Here is a 21,072-nt window from a genome sequence, read left to right as displayed (position 1 = left end):
ATAAAAGAAAACAGCGATTTCTGCCGCCTAGTTACTGCATTACGTCCTGCCTCCTGCATGCTATAGACATAAGTTCCCCTGCGCCCTCTCTACTTACTTTTCCAGCCGTGAAAAGTCTCCAGCTGGGAGGCATATTTGTGAACAGCCGCTGTGGAAAAGGTCCAGAAATTGTCCTCTTCTCCGGTGTTCATGTTTGAACACTGTTATGTTAGAGCAACACACAAATTTTATGACTTCAGGGGTGGTCCCCCATCTCTAAAGGGGGCTACAGGTCACCCGAACCATCTCTAACTATAAAAGCTTTATCAAAAACAAAGGTTTGAAGCTTTATCTGAATAGTAAAGAAAAAGCAGAGAGCATGGATACCTCCTGAAGGCAAACTCAGGAGCCACAAGTATGTCGGCAATCTGAGAGCGAATTGCTCTGTTGGAATGATTCTACAAGGTCCTTAATATATGACAGGGCTCAGTCATAAAGGGATTTATTTGTAAGGAGAAGCATTTTAAACAATATTCTGGATTTTACAGGGAGACAGTGAACACAAGCTAAAACGGGAGAAATATGATCTTTCTTGCTAGTTTCCCTCAGAACTCTTGCTGCATCATTTTGGATCAGTTGAGGGCTTCTCAGAGTTATTCTGAGATTCTTCTTAGAATGATTTTTACAATAGTTAAGCCTACAAGTAACAACTGCATGAAGCAGTTTTACTGCATCACAATAAGGATGTTCCTAGTTTTAGTGATATTATGAATGTGAAAGAGGGCAGGTCCAGAGATTTGTTTGATGTTTGAGTTAAAAGACAGATCCTGTTCAAAATAACTGAAGTTTTCATCTCAGAGGTCCAAGAGGGCAAGTTAAAGCCATCCTCGGTTAGATCATGCGTCTCCGATGTGTTTAAGGCCAAAAAAAAAATCATTCAGGCCTTATCTCTTTCCGGTATTATTGTAGTGTAACTAACCTATTGGCTTAATTTGGTTTCATGGATAAATTAAGCTGAATGTCATGCATAGCAGTGGAAACATTTGCCATTGTTGCTCAATCATATTACTTAATGGGAGCACAATGTTATGTGAAAAGTATTTGTCCAAGTACAGAACTTTGTGGGACTCCATGACTAATTCTTATGTGTGTGGAAGACTAATAGTTCACATAAACAAACTGGAATCTTATAAATAGTTAGTTACTTTGACACAGCTCTCATACTGTATGTGGATTCTAAGCGCAATAGTCCCTTCACATGAGAGTTCCCATAAAATTTCACTATCGGAAACAAATTCCATCTATTCTTTGTTTTTTTTCTGTTGTAAACGGAGCATTTCACACCTTTTAAAATAGCCATAATGAACATTTATATACTTTTAATGTGAGTGTGATAGATTGGTCATGGCAACAGTTCCACAGAGAAGGCTGACTCTGGAGTGTCTCACAGATTGATAAACCGTTTTAGTGTGTTTTGGTACATTGCTTAGGTTTTATAGCCTGCAACTGTTACTGTTTTCGTTTATGATACAACCCTGGTTGAAATACAATAAGAAAATCATGATGTAAAAATTCCAAACTGTGGGCCGAAACATGTACGTTAATGTTGCGATAGCAGACTTTAAGAGTCGATTTAGAAAAAGAGTTTCAGAACCTGTAAACAGTCATTTGTAGTGATCTATTACCACAGATGTCATGTAATATTCATAACAATGTTTTCATTCGTTTAATCATGTGAGAAAATTAATCAGTATGTCGTCATTACTTCACGCAGTCTTTTTTCCTCACTCTTTAACATGTTGCACCATCGTGTTTATACAGTAGACACACTGGCTTCAGAGTGTGTTCCATGCTTTCACAGCCACCCAACATTTGGACAGGGAGGCTGGGGTTGGGGTTATTCAGTCTGTTGTAATCTACAGTATATGCCACTAGATGTCACTACACTCAGCACTCTGCAGAAAATGGATGGATGGATGGATTTTAAATAAGCAAGATTTGATCGATAAATTTGGTCTAAATGAAAGGACAATATATTCATCGACCGGTGAAAACAAGCATTTTTATGATTCCATCTCACAATGTTTGCATTCAAAGGCTTTACAGTTTAGATAATCATCTCCTTTCTGCTACGTTCTGTGCTTTATTCTAACTCACTGGTTCCTCCATCAAATTTGGGCATTCCTCAGGGAGCAAATTAAGATTAAGAGTAATTTTTGAGAGGGATAGTTGAGCTCTGGATTATTCTTGGTATGCATGCAGCAAAAGCTTCATCTGCATCTGATTCCCTTTTCCGTGTGCATCCTCATACATCCCCTTTATCTTTCAGAATATTAATGTGCTGCACCGTCAGGCGCCATTGTTGTGATTTGGTAATCTTTTTGCATTACTGTTTTCTTTTGTTTTATCAGGCACGTCCTACCTCTACAAATCACGGTTAACATGACGTGAGAGGGGGAACGTGCATGTCCACATACATAGAAAAGTGCCTGAATGTGAGAGATAGGGACAATGGGTCATGACAGTGAAGTTGGAGGTAGGGTGTAGAGGCATATGGCGGTTGTTAAAAAAAGAAGACAAGGGATGGAAACCTTTGGAGAAGCGCTGGAGGGCTCCAAGGGAAGACTTGTGAGGGCATGACAGGTAGATTGTGAGGGTAACAGAAGGGTAAAAAGAGTGATTTAGAAGAAAAGAAGAGGACAGGACAAGTGAGAGATGTAAGTGGCAGGAGGTGAAGAAAAAACGAGTGAGGGAAAAAGCGAGAGAAGAGAGATGGGTGAATGAGGGAATGAGAGAAAGGGAGGGAGAAAATGCTGGAGGGGTGATATTTAATGTGATAAATGAATTGTGACAGTCCGCCTCTAACCCCCTTCCAACCAGCATGGAAGAGGAACACAGAAATAGAAAACATTATGGGTAAAAGGACATATACTCCATTATATATGTATATAGAAAGAAAACGGCATGCACATACTGTGGAAAAGGAGAGGCAGATGAAAATCAGTGCAGGCAAAAGGACCTTCATAGACAGTGTTATAGATGAGCAAAGTGAAGGAGGCGAGTGGGTATGCATACATATAGCCTGAAAAAGCAGCAAGTGAAGCAAGGCAATTTGGGTAAAGGACATCCAACCTTATGGAGAGAGAACAGGAGAACAGAAGGAGAGAGGGAATGGTAAAGGAGCGGTGGGGGGGGGCAATGCAGCAGTGGGTTAATGATCTACTGTATGAGATTCTTCGAAATAACAAGTGGGAGAGGAGAAAAGACCAAAGCCAGATCGGAAAGAACGAAAATTTAAAGTAGATCCTCCCTTGTGATTGCCCTTCATCTATTCTACACGTGCCATGCCTTCAAGGGATTGATAATTACAACTTGCTGTCCCACAGTGTGAAACAGTAGAAAGGGGCCTTTTCTCATTTTTCCACTCATATTAGATGGTTGGTGGGCCAGCGTGGCGCTGGCCCCTCTTCTGTGGCAGTGCCCTAAAGACTGAAAGGAGAATCCAGTAGACAATGACAGCCACTGTAATGTTTTTTGGGGAGTGGAAGCCTGTGAGATGACTCATAGGGAGGAATGAAGAAGGGAGAAACAGAGAGAGGCGAGAGTGAGGGAGCCGCAGAGTTTTTAGGGAAATAAAAGTCAGGAGCAAGAAGAAACGGGGTGTGAGCCGCCCTGTGGCTGAAGTTCTCTGTTTGATCTCCCAGCTCGCCTCTTCTGAGTCAGCTTTACTGCCTCCTCCACTGATTTCCTCTTCTTTGGCACCTTTGTCTTTCCCAGTTGTCTGTCTGAGGTGCTCAGTTCGTGGCTGCAAAGCTGGTAATCATTGCATTCCATTTGCTGTTGGGGGAGTGCAAGTTTTAATCAGTTTAATCAACAATGAAAAATAAACCAATGGAATAACATGCTGGAGTGATTCTAAAGTAGACTGTTTGAAATGTGTTTTTACAGTGAGAAAGTCCCTAACTTACCCATCTCTTTCTTTCCAAATCTACCTCTCAACTGCCAGTAAGGACGGCGAGATTCTCTCAGGAGCCGGCAGACCAGTCGGTGGTGCGGGGCCAGAGGGTGATCCTGTCCTGTGTTGTTTTCAACTACTCTGGCATTGTTCAGTGGACCAAAGATGGCCTGGCTCTGGGCATCGGAGAGGACCTTCAGGGTGAGGCATCACACGCCGTCCTCAGGCTTTCTTCACTCTGTCGATCGCGTGACTGAGATGGGTTCTGTGTAGCTAATTCTGAAATCTTTGGACTGAAATTGCTGATGGGCACCTTTTGAAACTGCATGTTCTATGCTCTAGAAGCTGAAATTAGGATATCTTGAGTTTTTCTTAAATATGGCCCTGCATAAAGTGCTTACCATTTGCTCATATAATTTGCGCCACACTTCTGAGTGAAGACAAGATTATATTTTCAGTGGCATCTGCTGTTTTTGCTGTGCTGTGGTGCCAAACTCAAACTGAAATTGGAGGCCAGCATGTTGCCACACTTTTGTACAGTTCATGCCAGCACCCAACAAAAATTGGACATGCACCAACATAGCGAAGCTTTGAGCTATATGCTAATGTCAGCAATGCATTTATCATAATTAACAGCCATAGTGCTGCCAGTTATGATATTTGGCTGCACACAAACTGCTTCTTACAAACCAGAGTCCACTGTAAAACCCTGCATGTTAACTAGAAGTTAACTAGTAAGCTAGAGAAAAAATTAAACAGACAAACAAATAAAAGCCTAACCTGCTGGGAAAAAAACAAATGATTGTGTTAAAAAACTCCCACCAGGGGAGGTGGTAAAAGTTAAGTAGCTGACTTTGACCACCTCCCCTGTCTATACCTCACGTTGCTCCAGTTTCTCGGTCTTAGTCGGTTTTGAATTGTAAGTAACTAATTCAGGGCTGCAACTTATAATTAATGTCATCATAAATTAATCTGCTGATTAATTGTTTTATTAATTGATGAATTGCTATGTCTAAAAATATGCCGGTAATCAATTTTATGAGCCCAAGGGCACGCGTTCACGTTTCTTTTATTTAACCAACAATCCTCAGCCATCAGGTTTTCAGTTTTCTTCTGTTTAAGTGGAAGACCAGATTCTCACATTTGTGAAGATTGTAAAATGTAGCTATCTACGTTGTCACGTGAGTCTTTTATATTTTAGCATACTGACTTCATATTTCTACTCTCACAGAGAATTGCAGTATTTTTCTACTTCACTACATTTGTCTACAGTTCAATTTTAGTCCTAAGACATAAGATCCAAAAGGGTGGCGCTGGGAAACGAAGTATAAATGTGAAGTCTGACTAGACAAAATTACGTATCTTTGAAGCTTAGTGTCTATTTACTCATTAAATTGTTTTCAGGAATGTCCCCAGCACACTGATCAGTGGGAGTAAATCTAGCTAATTCATGAGAGAAGTTTACAGTTTTGGATCGAGCTTAAAGTGGCAATAAGTGGTACTGCATTTTAAAGCAACATACGAGAAGTTTGTCAACCTTAAAACAATGTGCCTCTGACTCAGTTTTAAGTATATTGACCTTTGCTATGTAAATTCCCAGGACTGAAACTGCTCAAGGATGAGATCCCATTGGTTTCAAGTCCCGCGCTACACCATATTTTGCTTTTTCAGTCACTCAACATATTTGTTGGCTTTTAATGGCATCTTCCGCCTCTTCAAGTTGCCAAAAAAATTCTAGTTGTACATTAGCAGGGCTCACACAGATATTCGTTCCTTATCACATCCCAAAACTCTAGGAGGAGCCAAAGAGCAAAGAATTTGAAAAATTCTCTAGAATTACTTTAGAGCACTTCTGCATCGGTTTCAACGTCCAGATACTGGTTGACTTCGTCCATCTTTTCTGTACAGTCGAAGTTCTAGAAGCGGCGTTCGGATTGTCCCCACTTGGCTAGTAAGATGCTTGTACAATATGGCAGAGGGGTGAGAAGGGCAACTTTCTTTATACAGATTGCTCATTCTAAGGAAATCAAAACTCATTATTTATTATTTCAATGTAATTCGAACACCAGGCAAAATTATATTGCCATAAATGTTGTACAGTGGAATTTAAAGGATCTGAACGCTGCCTCCACCACTGCACATTTCTGCTTGATGAGTTGCTAAAATGAATAATCACACATAGTAGCTGCAGATTAATTTTCAGTGGAGTTATTGTTTAACTCTAACTGCTGCAGTTCTACTGAAATTTGCCCACAGTGTTTCGACACTGGAATGCATCTTTTAAAGCAGGATCCCAGTGTTAGTGCGACTTTGCGTGTTGGTATCTGTGGGATCTAATGCATGCTGACAAATTGCTCTTCCCGCTGAATGTTGTAAATACAGCTAGACTGTGTAAGCAAAGCACAAGATAAGAGAGCCTACTGTCACGTTACTGTCATGTGACACCTTATCTGCCCCTTCACATCCTATTGTGTTAATATGTGCACAAAATTCGGTTGATGCTACATTTACCCTGCTTCTGCACACAGGTTCGATGGGAATTTCTCAGCTCCCTCGGACACATTTTGCTGTCTGACGTCCTTCAGTTTTGGTTGAGGAACATCACAATATCACCTCTGTCAGAGAAGCCGTAGCTGACACTGACTGGCTAATATCTGATATTTATTGAGAGCTGTCTAGAGTGCAGCTCAGAGCCCTCACTGTACCGCTCACACCGATTTTCTCCTCTTTCTTCTTTGTCCTGAGTGATTTTCCACTTTGATTTTGTCGGCTTTGGCAAAACTTGGGTTGAATGACTCATCTCATCGCTGGGTTACAACATTTTGCAGAATTGCACTGTTTAGGCCAGAAGGAATGATGCAGGGGGTTGAGTAATTACTGGTCAAAACATGTGGACATATTTTTTTTAAACCCTTGGCCCAGATGAGGATATTCTTTATGTCTGGTTGTTTTGGTTTGTCTGTTAACTTTAGCTGTTTCCTTTGTTTTGGATGGCTTACTTTTCACTCCTAACTTTCCTCTTCTTCACTTCTTATCCCTTCTTCACTGTGATGTACCTTTTCCTCTCCTCTCTTCTCTTCTTCTCTCCTCTATCTGTCACACTATTCCTCTGTGACCTTCTCATCTAAGATCCCTTGTTCCTTTCTGTCCCTCTTGCTCTCTTTGTTCTTCTTTCAGCTGCCTTTGTTGCACTGAGCCCTCTCTCAGATTCTTCTTTTAAATTGTCTGCCTCGTCTCTCATCAGCTTCATTGCCTGACCCACTCCTAGTTCCTGCACTCCTCTTCATGTCCCTCCTTTCTCTCCTTCTCCCTGTCCTTGTCGTTCTTTCCTTCCCCTTTTATTTTAGTTTATTTATTCATATTATTACTGTGATCATCCAGGACTTTAATCCAAAGCTTAAAAAAAACATGTAAATGAACACTGTCCTCTGTGTATGTGTGTGTTTTTTCTGTGTATGAGCCCTCTGTCCCCCCTTTCCACACACCCCTCTACTCTTGGCTTTGCGTTCTCCCCCTCGACATTTCAAATGCAAAAGCACATACGGTATATGAAAGGCACACACGCCCAAATGCATACGGAAACAAGGACACACAAAGATTAGGCAAGCAGCAGCGGTCAGCTCAGAGGCTGCACCTATGAAACGGCAGCGAAGAGGTTCACATGTGATCCATGTCTGGACAGCAAACGCAAATTCTGCACCACGGACTTGAGTCAGTTTGAGCGCTCTAAAACGCTGCCGTCATAATGCATTCATCTTTTCCCCCTGCTGTTAGAAGAGAGCATGGACGCCACCTAATGGTGAGAATGCAGGGCAGTGACACAGCTGGACTGTGTGCTGGATGGGGGAGGGGAAAGAGGGGATTGGAAAGGCTGCTGGTGTTACTGTGTGCACAACTGTGTGAATGTGGTCAAGTGTTTATTTTTGTGCATGTCAGTCGCATCATGTGGCTGTACATCTCTCTGGTGTCCTTTAGGCTGATGCTAAAAAAGACATATTTTTTTCCCCCCCGTTCATGACATGGATCTGATGTTTTCTGATCAGCATGATGAGGTGCCACAAGCTGCATGGGGAGCCTTAGACATGTGACAGTATCAGTATCAGTATTTGAAGGTTTAGATAAAAGATAAGATAAAAGAACATAGAATACTAACATATGGGTAACTGGGCAAAAATGGGAGGCAGTTACTTAAATAACAAACAATAAGGAACATTTATGTTTTTGTTTGGCCAACTTATTATATCAAATACGTTAGATTAGAGTTACAAATGTATTCTTTGCTTTTGCTTTTTAAAAGTTGTTACTCTTGTTCAAGTCTTTGTGTTTGTCTGTTTGTTCCAGCCTGGCCCAGGTACAGTGTGCTGCTGGTCCAGGAGCTGGGCCAGCACAACCTGGAGATCCTGTCAGCCGATCTGTCTGATGACTCCTTGTATGAGTGCCAGGCCCCTGATGCCGCCCTGAGGTCCAGAAGGGCCAAACTCACCGTCCTTAGTATGTTTGTGTTGTTGTGTGACAGCCCACATATCTATGGAAATGATATGAGACTCTGTGTATAAAGCCACGCCCTCTCTCTCTTGCTTCAGTTCCGCCTGACGATCCGGTGATTGATGGGGGTCCGGAGGTCCTGCTGAACGCAGGGGAGTCATACAACCTGAGCTGTGTGTCTCGAGGGGCTAAACCGCCTTCAATGATCGAGTGGCTTAAAGACGGTCTGCCTGTGGAGGCGGCCATCAGTACCACTGTGAGTTTAAATTAGGGATGCAGCGATACCACTTTTTTTCAAACCGATACGATACCGATACTTAGATCTGAGTACTTGCCGATACCGAGTACCGATGCGATACTTCTACCACAAAAAAATGCAATGAATTGGAAGACAGGTTTCGGTCTCACTAGCCTAACCACACTGTTCCTGATTAGCTCGGCATCTCCCCTAGCCGCCAATCTAAAAAAATACAACAAAAATGACAAGCCACCCTCTGATCGCGGTCTTCATGCAATAAATTGGTATCGGTTCATGGTATCGGTTAACTTTAACGAGTATGAGTATATAAGAATAGTATAGGCCCGATACCAGTATCGGTATCTGTGCATCCCTAGTTTAAAATAAAGAAATCTGCACACAAACTCAGACACATTAAACACTCCCGTTCACTAACTGTTCTGGCACTAACTCTCTGTCATCTAAATACCAGGAGGTGCTTCCAGACAGGAAGAGGGTGACCACACGTAGCTACCTTCCTGTCCACCCCATTGAAACTGACACTGGGAGGAACTACAGCTGTGTGGCTACCAACCTGGCTGTTCCCACTGGCAAAAGCACAACCGTCACCCTTAACGTGCACCGTAAGCAATGCTACTCTTTCTATACTGGGCTTAAAATTTAGGAAAACTGATATTAATTACACAAGTTTTGTCATTTCTTTTCAATGTAAAGTCTCAATTCCAAAAAGTTGGGACGCTGTGTAAAATGCAAATAAAAACTCATAAACAAATAATTAATTCACAGTAGAATATAGAAAACATATCAAAAGTTAAAGATCAGACATTTTGCTATTTCATAATGAAAGTCTGGAACTGAAAGACCCGTTCCTGGACCTTGACTGGATGTTGTACCATTCTTGTCTGATACAGGATTCTGGTTGCCCAACAGTCTTCTTTTATAGTTTTTGTTTCACGATGATTACAATTTTTTTCACCTGGTACCACTAAACCATGCTGTTATAATAGATGCAGTATCTGGTTACCTAAAAAAAGATATTATCTGCAAGGGAGCATGTGTTGTTCTAAAGCTTTCAGCATTGATGGTGCCTTCTAGATGTGCAAGCTGTCAGGTCCATAGGCACTAATGCATCCCCATACCATCAGAGATGTAGACTTTTGATCTGAGCGCTGATAAAAAGTCGGATAGTCCCTCTCCTCCTTTAGTCTGGAGGATGCAGCAACCAATGAATTCCAAAAATAATTTCAAATTTCAGTTAATCTGACCACAGATCCACTTTGGCTCAGTTCATTTAAAAAGGGCTTTGGCTGAGAGATGTCTCCAGATTCCCTGAATCTTATGATGATATTATGTACTATAAATGATGGAATACAATAATTCTTATCAGTTTTCTGTTGATGAACATTCTGAAATTGCTTCACAATTTATAGACACAGGTTGCTCAACCTTTGCTTTACTTCTGAGAGTTTATGTACCATTACTTTTCCAGCCTTTTTTTCCCCCCAGTCCCATCTTTTTTGGGACATTTTACTGCAAAATTGTAGCTATTGTGTCTAAAATCAAAGAGAACACGCATCATAATGTTAAATGTATAACATTTGTCACCAGATCAAGGATTCTAAAGCTGTTATTAAGTAATGCATGGCAACCATTTTGCCTCAGATAATCCTCTGAATTGCAGCATGCATTAGATGTAGTAAGGTAATGTTATGTGTGTATCTCTCTCTTCCAGACCCACCAATAGTGACCTTGTCCATTGAGCCTCGCTCTGTCCTGGAAGGGGACAGAGTCACCTTCACCTGCCAGGCTCATGCCAACCCTCCTATTATGGGCTACAGGTTTGCTATATTCTAATTTTTTGGGGGGGGATTTTCAAGTTGCAGCTTAGCCACTGATAAAAAAGAAAAATGCTAATCTGAGAAGTATTCTGTTCTCTAGCTTCCATCTGTGTCATATTATGTTCAACTGCACATAGAAAACATGCTTTTTTGGGGACATGTAATAAAGTGTGTCTAAAATCTAGGTGGGCTAAGGGCGGAGTGGTGCTGCAGGGCGCCAGGGAAAGTGTGTTCACCACCAAGGCCGACCACTCCTTCTTCACTGAGCCTGTCTCCTGTCTGGTTTTCAATGCTGTGGGAAAGACCAACGTCAGCATCTTGGTTGACGTTCATTGTGAGTCACACACTAATCATCTCACCTTGTTCAATCACTCACCACAGTCGGAGTGTCTCATTCTCTCAGCTTCCCCCCCTTAGTCCCACTGCAATTTTCCTCAAACAAAACTCAGGACATCTCACTCTCTCCCTTAATCTCTGTCCCCAGTTGGCCCAATCCTGTTGGTGGAGTCGCAGCCAAAAACTGTCGACGTCGACTCTGATGTCACCCTCAACTGCAAATGGGCCGGAAACCCTCCGCTCACTCTCACCTGGTTCAAGAAGGGTTCAAACATGGTAAGAAACCAAGAAACCCTGCTGTGCTGTCTTTCCTCTCTTCTTGCATTCACACAGTGTTCGCAGGTCAAATGTTCATCTCCTGTGTTGACAGCAGCATCCTGTTTCGGGAGAGCATTAACTGACTTGTCATCTCGTTTTAATTTCAGTTGTTGTGAAGATTGAACACAATCAGACTGAACAATAAACCCTTTTACTATATATTATAACTGTAATATACTGAAATCCCATGTATTAATTTAAATCATGCAGCAGAGACCATATGAAAAATAAGTGACTGATTTCTGATGGTGTATTACACTGTTTGGCAGCCATACTGAAAATCGTGAATAACTGGGACTCTTAAAATGCCAGTCCTTTTACAAAAATAGACAAACAATAAAATTCTGTTTTCAATATTTGCACTTAGCGGATTTTTTTTACATTAACAGAGAGCGGTATAAATATTCTCTACTAAAGGAAAACCAATATCCCTTTTACCCCAAAATAACAGTGTTTTTGTCGGTATTCAAAAAGCTGTGCTGCAAACAGGTATGTTTACATGCACAAAAATATTCTGTCATTCAAGTTGTAGACGTTACTCTGAGTAAGACACTGCCATGTAAACAGCGTTTTCTGACCCCATCTGCCTGAATAAGGTCATTCAGAGAAAGCAAAAACTGAATTAAGCTCAGACACACACTGCTGCTTTACAAAGCATGCTCGGGGCTCCACACTTGCGTTGTCCGCTGACTGTGTGCAACTTTGGGATGTTTTTTTTTTAAAAGCAATGTCGCTTGTTTTGTGCCTGTTTTCATTGCTTGAGTTACTTGTTAACATCACAAGATCTGGCAAAACCGGCTCAGTGCAGAATAGGAAAACTGTGGTAGAAAGAAGGCACACTTTGGGGCAAAGGAGAAACCCGAATAAAGCTCTGTGTTTTGAGGAATATGGATGTGATTAAGACTTTGGATATGTGGAAACATTGCGGATTGCATAGGGGGGATTTAATGTTGTCAGAAATTGAACTATGAATTTGAATGGAACAACCTATCTGCAACTCATGTTATCACTATAATCAGGAATATTATTTTGTCTTATTTAGATCAAAGTTCTTGGTCAGAGCATTGTTGGTAATTAGGTGTATTCATTAAACTCATACATAACTATTACAACCCATATGTAGGTATTTATACTTCATGAATTTATTACAGGATTTATTTCACAGCCACATTTATTGATTTCATAGGCATATATATGTATTTAAAACCGAACAGAATAGAATATTACTTTATGAATCCCTGAAGACAACTCATATTGTTGCAGTAGAATATAGAATGACACATGATCTAAATAAATTTGAAAAAGAAATAAAAAACAAATAGTCCTTATAGATAAAGCTGTCATTGTTTAAGACCATTGCAGTGGGCAGAAATGACCTTTAATTATTTGATTTAATTGTTCACTTGATTCTGTTATTTAGTCTGGAATTCGATTGGTATACCATACTCTGAGTTTTATTCAGCTACAGCTCATAGCCGAGAAGACACTCGGACTAAATACAAGACAGTGAATTAAATCTGCTTCACTACACATCTGCTAATCATGGTTGAACTCTGCCGGCGCCCACGCCTGTACAGTCAGGTGTTTCTCTCTCTAGGTGGTTCCATATTTAAATATAATTTTCTCCCAAATAATTTTCTGATGGATGTGGTTGCTAGGCAACTATAAAACCCCTTGTAATGGGTTAAAAGTTAAAGGCCAAGTTTGCGTTGTTCACCAGATAAGGTTGGACTAGTTGCTCACATCGACTATTAAATGAATAAGGTATGCTGGAGTACATGAAGTACATCAGCCTTCCCTTGTGGACTTTGATCGCATTGTTTATATTTGTGTGTTTTTTTTTTCACTCCCCCACAGGTTCTGAGTAACAGCAACCAGCTGTATCTGAAGTCAGTGAGCCAGGCGGATGCCGGTCAGTATGTGTGTAAGGCCATCGTCCCACGGATTGGAGTAGGAAAGACTGAGGTCACGCTCACGGTCAACGGTCAGAAAACATCCATACAGTTTAATGTTCTGCTGCTTTTACACAAGAATCTTTTTATTTTCAAGACAGTGGCCTTGTCAGTAACTGAAAAAAAAGCTTGCATGTCCAAAATGATGGGCATATATATTCTGAAATCCCGCAACTTGAATATGATTTTCCCAAAGTTTTTGTACTTCACAAATGGTTTCTTCACATGTTCTCTCACCTTCGGCCCAACAGGTCCTCCTATCATCTCCAGTGATCCAGTCCAGTATGCTGTGAGAGGAGAAAGAGGAGAGGTGAAATGCTACATAGCCAGTACACCTCCTCCAGATAAGATAGTAAGTGAAAAGATAAGAAAATGAAAGGCATCAATTTTTTAGACAAGAATAATGAATAATAAAGAATAATCATGCCAGACAAAGAAAAGCTTTGATCACAAAGAGCACATGGTTGTAACTTTTGCTCTAACAGCAGTTTGCATTATAATCTTGCTGTACCTTTTCTTAAATGGCTTCTTTTCCTGCATGGAGAATGCTGTTACGCTCTGTCCCCTTTTCTTTTTGAGTGGTGACTCACCCACAGACTCTCTCAGAATGTTCCTCCATCCCATCACATAAACAAAGCAATGCGAACACTGAGCCGTCTGCTTTTAGCTCTGCGTCAGAAAGCAGCCCGGACAGAGCGCAGCAGCAGCAGTGGTTTCCTCAACTCCTTTGCCTCTGTGACTGATCGGTCCTGACTAGCAGTGTGCGCCCCTAATGCAAGTGGCGAAGGTTGGGGCGGAGAGAGATTTATAAAATATAAAGGACTGGGGGGGGGGACACTTGTCCCTGTAAACGCCACAACCAGGAGATTCTCGCACTCTGCAATAAGTGGGCAGATTATAGGAACATGTGGGCTTATGCATAATTAACTCACCTTAGTACAGTGCTTCAGTGCTGAATAATAAAGTTGCTTTTAGTGGCTTTAAAGGTGGAGAATGAGCAATATTTTTCGCCAGCTCAGTCACCCACTGTGCAGTGTGCATGTTTGCATGAGTGTGTGTTTATGTGGACTACTGCATTTTTAGTTTGACGGATGTTTAAGGTCAGCTCTGAGTTTGACTAAAAATCCTCTCAGCCATGATGATGTTTTGTTTTCATGAATGTATTAAAAAGACAATTCCAAACATGCAAGGAAGCAGGCGAGAATTTTTACACAACTGCTTCGATTAATATTGTTTGACAGAATTAGACCTTTCAGATGGTTTGAAAAACAACATATGATTCGAGTGGATTGGTAGATGCAGTCTCACATTACATGACCAAAAACACCTGTGTTGCGGCAGGTGTGGGCGTGGAAGGAGAACGTGTGGGAGAAGGAGAAGGGGACGCTGTTGGAGAGGTACACGGTGGAGCAGAGCAAATCGTCAGCCGAAGGCGGTGGCGTCCTCTCCACCCTTACCATCAACAACGTGATGGAGTCTGACTTCCTGTCCACCTACAACTGCACGGCCTGGAACTCGTTCGGCCCTGGCACCATGATCATCACACTGGAGGAGAAAGGTGCTGTAGATCTAACTTCCATTCTTAGTTTTCAGGAAAATGGTGAAGAACACAATTTATTTGAGTTTTTATTATCTAAGTAAGTCGATATTGTGTCAGTAACAGGCGATTGGGCACTTCTATACAGTTTAGATTCATAAAATCATACTTGTTCAGTTGCTGACTGCAATCTTTTTTCTCTCTGTCTGATTCTGTTTTACCTTTTCATTACAGAGGAGGTTCCTTTGGGGATAATAGCTGGTGGGACGGTGGGCTCAACCATTCTCCTCTTCATCTTTTTGCTGGTCCTTGTTCTTATCTTCTATCGGCAGCGCAAAGGCAGTGAGTCATGCTCTCCATATGCTTTGACATGGATTCTAAATAGTCTTTACAGTAGTATTCATGCTTTTTATGGAGGTTCACAGTTTAAATACCTCATTTAAGCTGCAGCAAACCAAAGAAAATCAAACACCTTTCCGCTGTATAGCCATAGGTCCCCTCTGAGCTCTCTCCCTCATCCTGTGAAAACTCACTGACTGACAAGCGTGTTTCCAGCTCTATTCATCCTTGCCATGTTTTGCTTTCAGGCCGGCGTGGGGTCACGCTGGGTAAGCCCGACATCAAGGTGGAGACGATAAACAAGGAGACCCACAGCTTAGAGGAGGACTCCGGCAGTGTGTCCACAGCTTCGCGCATGGTCAAGGCCATGTACTCGGTGAGCGGCAGCGGCATGTTTGTGTTTGTCTTGGACTCTGTTTTCACAGCCTGTAGTTGTAGAAAAAGCCTCAGAATAACTCTGTAACCTCTCTATACGCTGCTCTGTACCTTTTGACTAATAAAATACTGATTTCTTCTTAAATAGCTCCTTTTTAACTCTTTTAAATCCATTTTCTCTTTTCCTTTCACACTCTGTTGCCTCCTTCCCTCTTCTGTTTTGTTACGGCTCCTTCTCTCCTTTTTTCTTCTTTTTTTTTGTTTTGTTGTTTGACGGTTTAGTTTCTCCCCTCTGTGTCCTTCTCTCCCTCCAATCAGCCTTTTAAAGATGACATAGAGCTCAAGTCTGACCTCCGCAGTGACACCCTGGACACCCGTCAGGAGTATGACCTAAAGGTGAGATCATACAGATGACAGAATCAGTCATTAATATTATTTCAGGAGACAAATTTTACTTTCTTTTCAACTGCTTTTATAACTAAAATCAGCAACATTCAAGCATACTCTGCCCATTGTGCTGAGATGAGTCATTTATACATATTGACACCATGGGGTTGGGCTTAGGTGATGAATGCATTTTCGCTTGGGAAGCTGCCAAAATATTCCTCTGAAACTTTCCCCCCATGAATAATCTGTGAGGGCAAAATAAACCCGCCCCTCCAGCTGGAGTGCTGCCTTGGATCACTTTGAAGAAACACAGACATGAATCCACCGCAGGAGGTGTTTAGATCCCCCCGACAACTGCCTCAGCCAGATGGATTTTTGTTTCTCCCCACTGCCTGAAGCACCAAAGCATTAAAACAAACTTAGATGGGAAACAAGTCTGTGAGAGACAATGAGACAGCAAAATCCTGCTAGAATAAGCGGAAGAGCACTATTAAAGCATTTACAGGTGAACATGGAGAGGCAGCCTGTGGTTAACAACAACTTGAGTAACAACAGTCAAATAAGAGTTTTAGATTTTTGGGGTTTATTAAAGCAAAAATACGACAAGGTCCACACGACAAGGTCCAGATGACATAATGTACTTGTTAAAAACAGGTTTTCAGTATGTAGTTTGTGAGTTTGTAATGTATGTACATCCTCCTCCCATATTTCTGAGGTTTACATATAACAGAAATCATCTTGCAATTAGGTAAATACAACCTCAGAGAAACAGCCACACATTGCATATTACAGTGTGTCCTCATTTAATAAAAACTGAGCTAAAATGCAGAAGCAGTGTGTGAACAATTAAGGACAACTCATGACTCAACAGTTATAAAACCATATTTAGCAGCAATAACTTGAACTAATTGTTTTCTGTATGATGTTATTAGTCTCTCACATCATTGTGGAGGAATTTTGGAATTATACAACATTGCTTCAGGTCATTAGAGTTTTCAGGCATTTGGTGCCGCTGTGCATTATGAGCAAACTTCTACACTGTGGTCACATCTTTCCAAAGGATGTTGTTCCAGGAGTCTTGTGGTTTGTTCAGATGTGACTTTGAAAACCTAAGCTGTGCTTCCATGTTCGTTTTAGGGAGAGAGGCTTTCTCCTGCAACCCATCCAAACAAGCCATACTCATTCAACCTTTTTCTAATTGTACTGTCATGAACTTTAACATCTAACATGCCAAATCAGGCCTGTAGAGTCTGAGATGTAGCTCTTGGAGTTTTTTTTTTACATTTTCTCTGAGCTTTGCATGATCTGACCTTGAGGGTGAACTTGTTGGGACATTGACTTTTAGCCAGACCAGCAAAATGACAAAAACAGAAAAACTACTTTTTAACTACTTTTGTAGAGTGCATTTGATTAGCAGCACCTGACTGCTACTTACCCTCTTAATTCCTATTGAAACAATAAGGGTGGACTTAGTTTTAACACACTGTTTTGACATTTTGGCCTAGTCTTTGTTGCATTGACAAAGAGTGTACATTCTTTTTCACGTGACTATTTAAATCAAAAAGGCCTTGTTTTTGTAATGGACTCTTGTCGGAAATAGAGTGGCTGCTAAAAAGGTTTAGAATTTAACCGTGAGCTCTTACCTTCCACAGCAATAACAAATTCTTTGTGAGGATCATAAGGGAGCATACTATTTGTTTTATTTGTGTGTAGAATTCTCTCGAGGATATCCCTATTTTTTTCTTCTTTTCTATATTGCATTATGTTTCTTGCTGTCTTCCCTTCTTTACGCTTCAGGACCCAACCAACGGCTACTACAATGTGCGAGCCTCCACCCACGATGAAGTCCACCCTGCGTCCCGTTCCAACATGCACTACTCTGACTACCGCTCCCCTGGAGGAACACCAGGGGGAGCGGCATCTATCAGTAGCAGCACTGGAGGCTCAGGAGCCACTGCCAGTGGAGGAGCCCCTGGTCCCCCCGGCCCCCTCACCTCCCCCGGGCGCCCTCAGGCCTGCTACGACCCCCGGCCACCCTCCAGACTATCCCACATCAGCTATGCCCAGTTTAACACTTTCACCCGGGGGGGCCAGAGCCAGCAGCCCCCAACTAACCCAGCTCCTGCAGCCAGTGACTTCCCTGGGGACTGTAGCCTCCTGGACTCCACTTCCCAGCTGGCCTACGACAACTACGGATACCCATCGCACTACCAGACCTACCGCATGGGTTTTGCACCGTCTAGTCTGGCCCCTCTGGAGGCCGGCCCCTCCTATGAGATGTACGGGGTGGGATCTGGGGTGGGCAGCCCTGGGGTTGGAGTCGGTCCCGGAGGCCCAGCTCCTTCGGGATCAGAGACTGGACTAGGAAAGTACGGCAGCTCCACTCGCTTCTCCTACACCTCGCAACACTCTGACTACTCTCACAGCCGACACACACAAAGAATGCAGACTCACGTCTGAGACAGAGATGTGCAAACACCTCACAGTCTTAGTTGAGCATGCGAAAGCATCTTATAAATAGTGTCACACACAATCACAAATTGACATGCACACATTCCCACACAATAACACACCCTACTGGCCACACACACGAAAGAGCCACAAAAACATCTGACACACACACACACTTCCCCATGCACAAAGTCAGAAAACCATGCCCTTGAGACAAGGAGAGGCACAGAGAACAAAAAGAATTAAAAATGAAGGAGTGAGACAGGGAAGGGAAATTCCATACAGTTTAAAATTCCCACATACCCGATGTGTTTGTATATCTGAGCTCTGAAAGAGCGGACAGCGCAAGTCACAATCAAGACTGGGAAGGAGAGCAAGAACCCGAGAGAGGACGAGAGATCACAGATCTGTGGAGCCCTTAGCTTTTGCTAAAAACTGACATTGTAAAACGATGAGAGAGAACGTCTTAAAGCAAACTGACTGTGTAACATGGTACAACATGGATGATCGGAAGAAACCTCAGCCAGTGGAAGTCATTTCTGGCCGCCATTTTTTGATTTTCTGTTTGCTGATTGTTTCATTCAATAATCATAGAGCATACCACAGTATATAGTATCCCAGAATGCCCATGTGTACAGTTACCATCATGCCTGTTAGGCAGGGAAAGGGTGTGAGTTGGGTTAAGGGTAAAGCTTGGGGCTGGGAAGGTGGACATCATTTTGCACTGCATCTACAGTATTCATGCTTTGACGTCTCTCATCTATATATCTGTTATGTCTTCAGTTTTTGTTTTTTTTTGCACACCTGACTAGAGCTTTGTATTCTATTTTTTAACATTACAGAATTATTTTTGTCAATATAAAATGTGTAAAGTGTACGTATGGACCAAAAGTTTGAGCATGAGTGCACGTAACTCGAGTGACATCCACTGAGTCAGAAGAGCTGTGCCAAAAGCAGATGTATTTCACACCAGAAGGGTGCATCAGTGTAAAAAAAAAGAAAAAAAAAGGAAACCTAGTGCCAAGTGTTCATGTCGTTCTTCACCTTAGACCGTGTATATGCAGTAGAAGCTCCTTTCTAATGGCGGATGTTGCTTTACAAGCCAGGCCCAGTGAGAGTTCGAGTCATTCCTAGACATTTTTTTAGGGCTGGAGCCTTTTTTCTCTGAACTCTAAACTTCCAGCCTGGTGCAGACTGATAGGTAAAACACAGATGATGGATTTGGAGTGGCCTTATAAAGGAACATGTCATACATTTCCATTTTGAATCATTCCTCATTGTCTGTCTGCCAAAACGGCCGGAGGAGAATGTGTATGGCGAGATTTAATGAAGGCTTGTTCACAATGTTGACATGTAGTAGTGTATGACTGAGTGTGTGCGAGTGTGTGTGAGCGATAAAAATCGAGGGAGAGTGTGTGGGCGTTGGCGCATCGATTTGTACAGTGTGTTTGTATAGAAGTGCGAGTGACTGTGTGTGTCTGGGAAGGATACTGTCAACACGTATACAGTATGTGCATTTATGGTGTGTTTGTGTGGGCGGGTGGATGTGTGTTTAAGTATATGTCCATATCATTTCTCTCACAATCCTGTTACAGTACTTTTATACCTCTGGTAGGACTGTATCCTGTATTATTGTGTCTTTGAATTTAGAAAAATCCAATGTTTATCTTATCGTACTGTTCGTAGCAGAGACAACTGTTCAAAAGATGTACGACGAACGTTATCAAACTCTCATTTTTTAATTTCATTATCTTCAATATTTTTTAAAAATGGTATGTAATTATTTTTCCACACTATTACATAAATAAAAGCACTGTTTTTTATAAAAATGAAGCTTGTCGTTGTCCTGTAGATGCGTTTTTTTAACTCGAAGTAATGGAGACTCAGTTTTTTTCTTGTTTTTTCTTGTGGTTACAAACAGCTGTATAATAATAATAACATTAACTTTAATTGTTGTCACACTTTCAGATTTATTTTACTCAGTTATAAACAGTTTATTTGACAGGGACAATACATATAAATAATTATATATTTATTAAAAGATGAATCCTTTGCAATGTATACAGGATGTCCAGTCATGGCTAATTTGTAGATCCTGTCCTTGATTTGGCTTTTGAGTCTTTGAGTAAGTCATCGCTTCTATGAGAACTGAAAACTTTAAAGTTTGCGATCATTCTTATTCCTGTTGGAAAAAAATGCTTCAAATCTGTGGATCTTTAAATGAAAAGTAAGAATCCCCAAATGTTTTATACACTACTTTGATGGTTCATCTTCATGAACTGCTCCCTATGTGGTGGCTACAATTTAAAATAATTTCACTAGCTAGCTCGGGAGCAAGTTCATACAAGATTTAAATCATGAATTTCACACATGAAAAATGTATGAAATGAGCAAACCTTATTAAATTATATTTTTTTGTATATTGTAGTGGTGCAGTTTTATGGGGTTTTGATCCAGAAGTTTCAAACTTGGAGGCATAAACTATAAAGATTTGTTTGAATGATTTCATTGATACTTTTATTGGCTCTGGTTACCTTCTTAATACAAGCCACAGCTTTTAACTGTCAATCTAAAACGAACACCCAAATATTAAAACTTGTCCACATTTCTAATTTTTTCTCTTTTTATGAAAAGCTGCAGTACCAACACACACTTTCCCTCGAAAGCACATGGATGTTTATTTACAGTTCAATAACAGAAAAGTATTTTTTATGCCACTGTGAAACTCCAACAAGTTCAGTAACGTAAAATGGAATCTTGTGGCTTGTCCATTCTGCAGTTATGAAAGGATGATATTCCATTAAAACTGACAATTTCTCCTGATGTTCAAAGCATGATTTGATCCAATTAAGACCTTGCTGTGAATATTTTGATTTATACAA

At 41.3% G+C, this 21,072-nt stretch overlaps 1 protein-coding gene across 2 annotated transcripts in view; it reads left to right on the top strand.

The window, feature by feature from the left end:
* Positions 1 to 20,023, top strand: part of kirrel1a (kirre like nephrin family adhesion molecule 1a) — a 32,829-nt gene extending 12,806 nt beyond the window's left edge. Inside the window, exons 2-15 of one of the 2 annotated variants that reach the window (XM_075451047.1) lie at positions 3,986 to 4,135; positions 8,276 to 8,425; positions 8,518 to 8,675; positions 9,130 to 9,280; positions 10,390 to 10,495; positions 10,681 to 10,829; positions 10,980 to 11,107; positions 13,007 to 13,133; positions 13,353 to 13,453; positions 14,443 to 14,659; positions 14,873 to 14,980; positions 15,226 to 15,353; positions 15,671 to 15,748; positions 17,537 to 20,023. In XM_075451047.1, coding sequence (XP_075307162.1) covers positions 3,986 to 4,135; positions 8,276 to 8,425; positions 8,518 to 8,675; positions 9,130 to 9,280; positions 10,390 to 10,495; positions 10,681 to 10,829; positions 10,980 to 11,107; positions 13,007 to 13,133; positions 13,353 to 13,453; positions 14,443 to 14,659; positions 14,873 to 14,980; positions 15,226 to 15,353; positions 15,671 to 15,748; positions 17,537 to 18,199 — 2,414 coding nt within the window. In that variant the 3' untranslated portion in view covers positions 18,200 to 20,023. Of the gene's footprint in view, positions 1 to 3,985; positions 4,136 to 8,275; positions 8,426 to 8,517; positions 8,676 to 9,129; positions 9,281 to 10,389; positions 10,496 to 10,680; positions 10,830 to 10,979; positions 11,108 to 13,006; positions 13,134 to 13,352; positions 13,454 to 14,442; positions 14,660 to 14,872; positions 14,981 to 15,225; positions 15,354 to 15,634; positions 15,749 to 17,536 lie in introns of both variants that reach the window. The other variant, XM_075451046.1, reaches the window with a different exon arrangement.
* Positions 20,024 to 21,072: the final 1,049 nt, after the last annotated feature.

This window comes from Odontesthes bonariensis, chromosome 19 (assembly GCF_027942865.1).
Source record: "Odontesthes bonariensis isolate fOdoBon6 chromosome 19, fOdoBon6.hap1, whole genome shotgun sequence".
In the NCBI taxonomy this organism is placed as follows: Eukaryota; Metazoa; Chordata; class Actinopteri; order Atheriniformes; family Atherinopsidae; genus Odontesthes; species Odontesthes bonariensis.
Note: the sequence above shows the minus strand (reverse complement) of the source record. Positions and strands in the feature narration are given on the sequence as shown.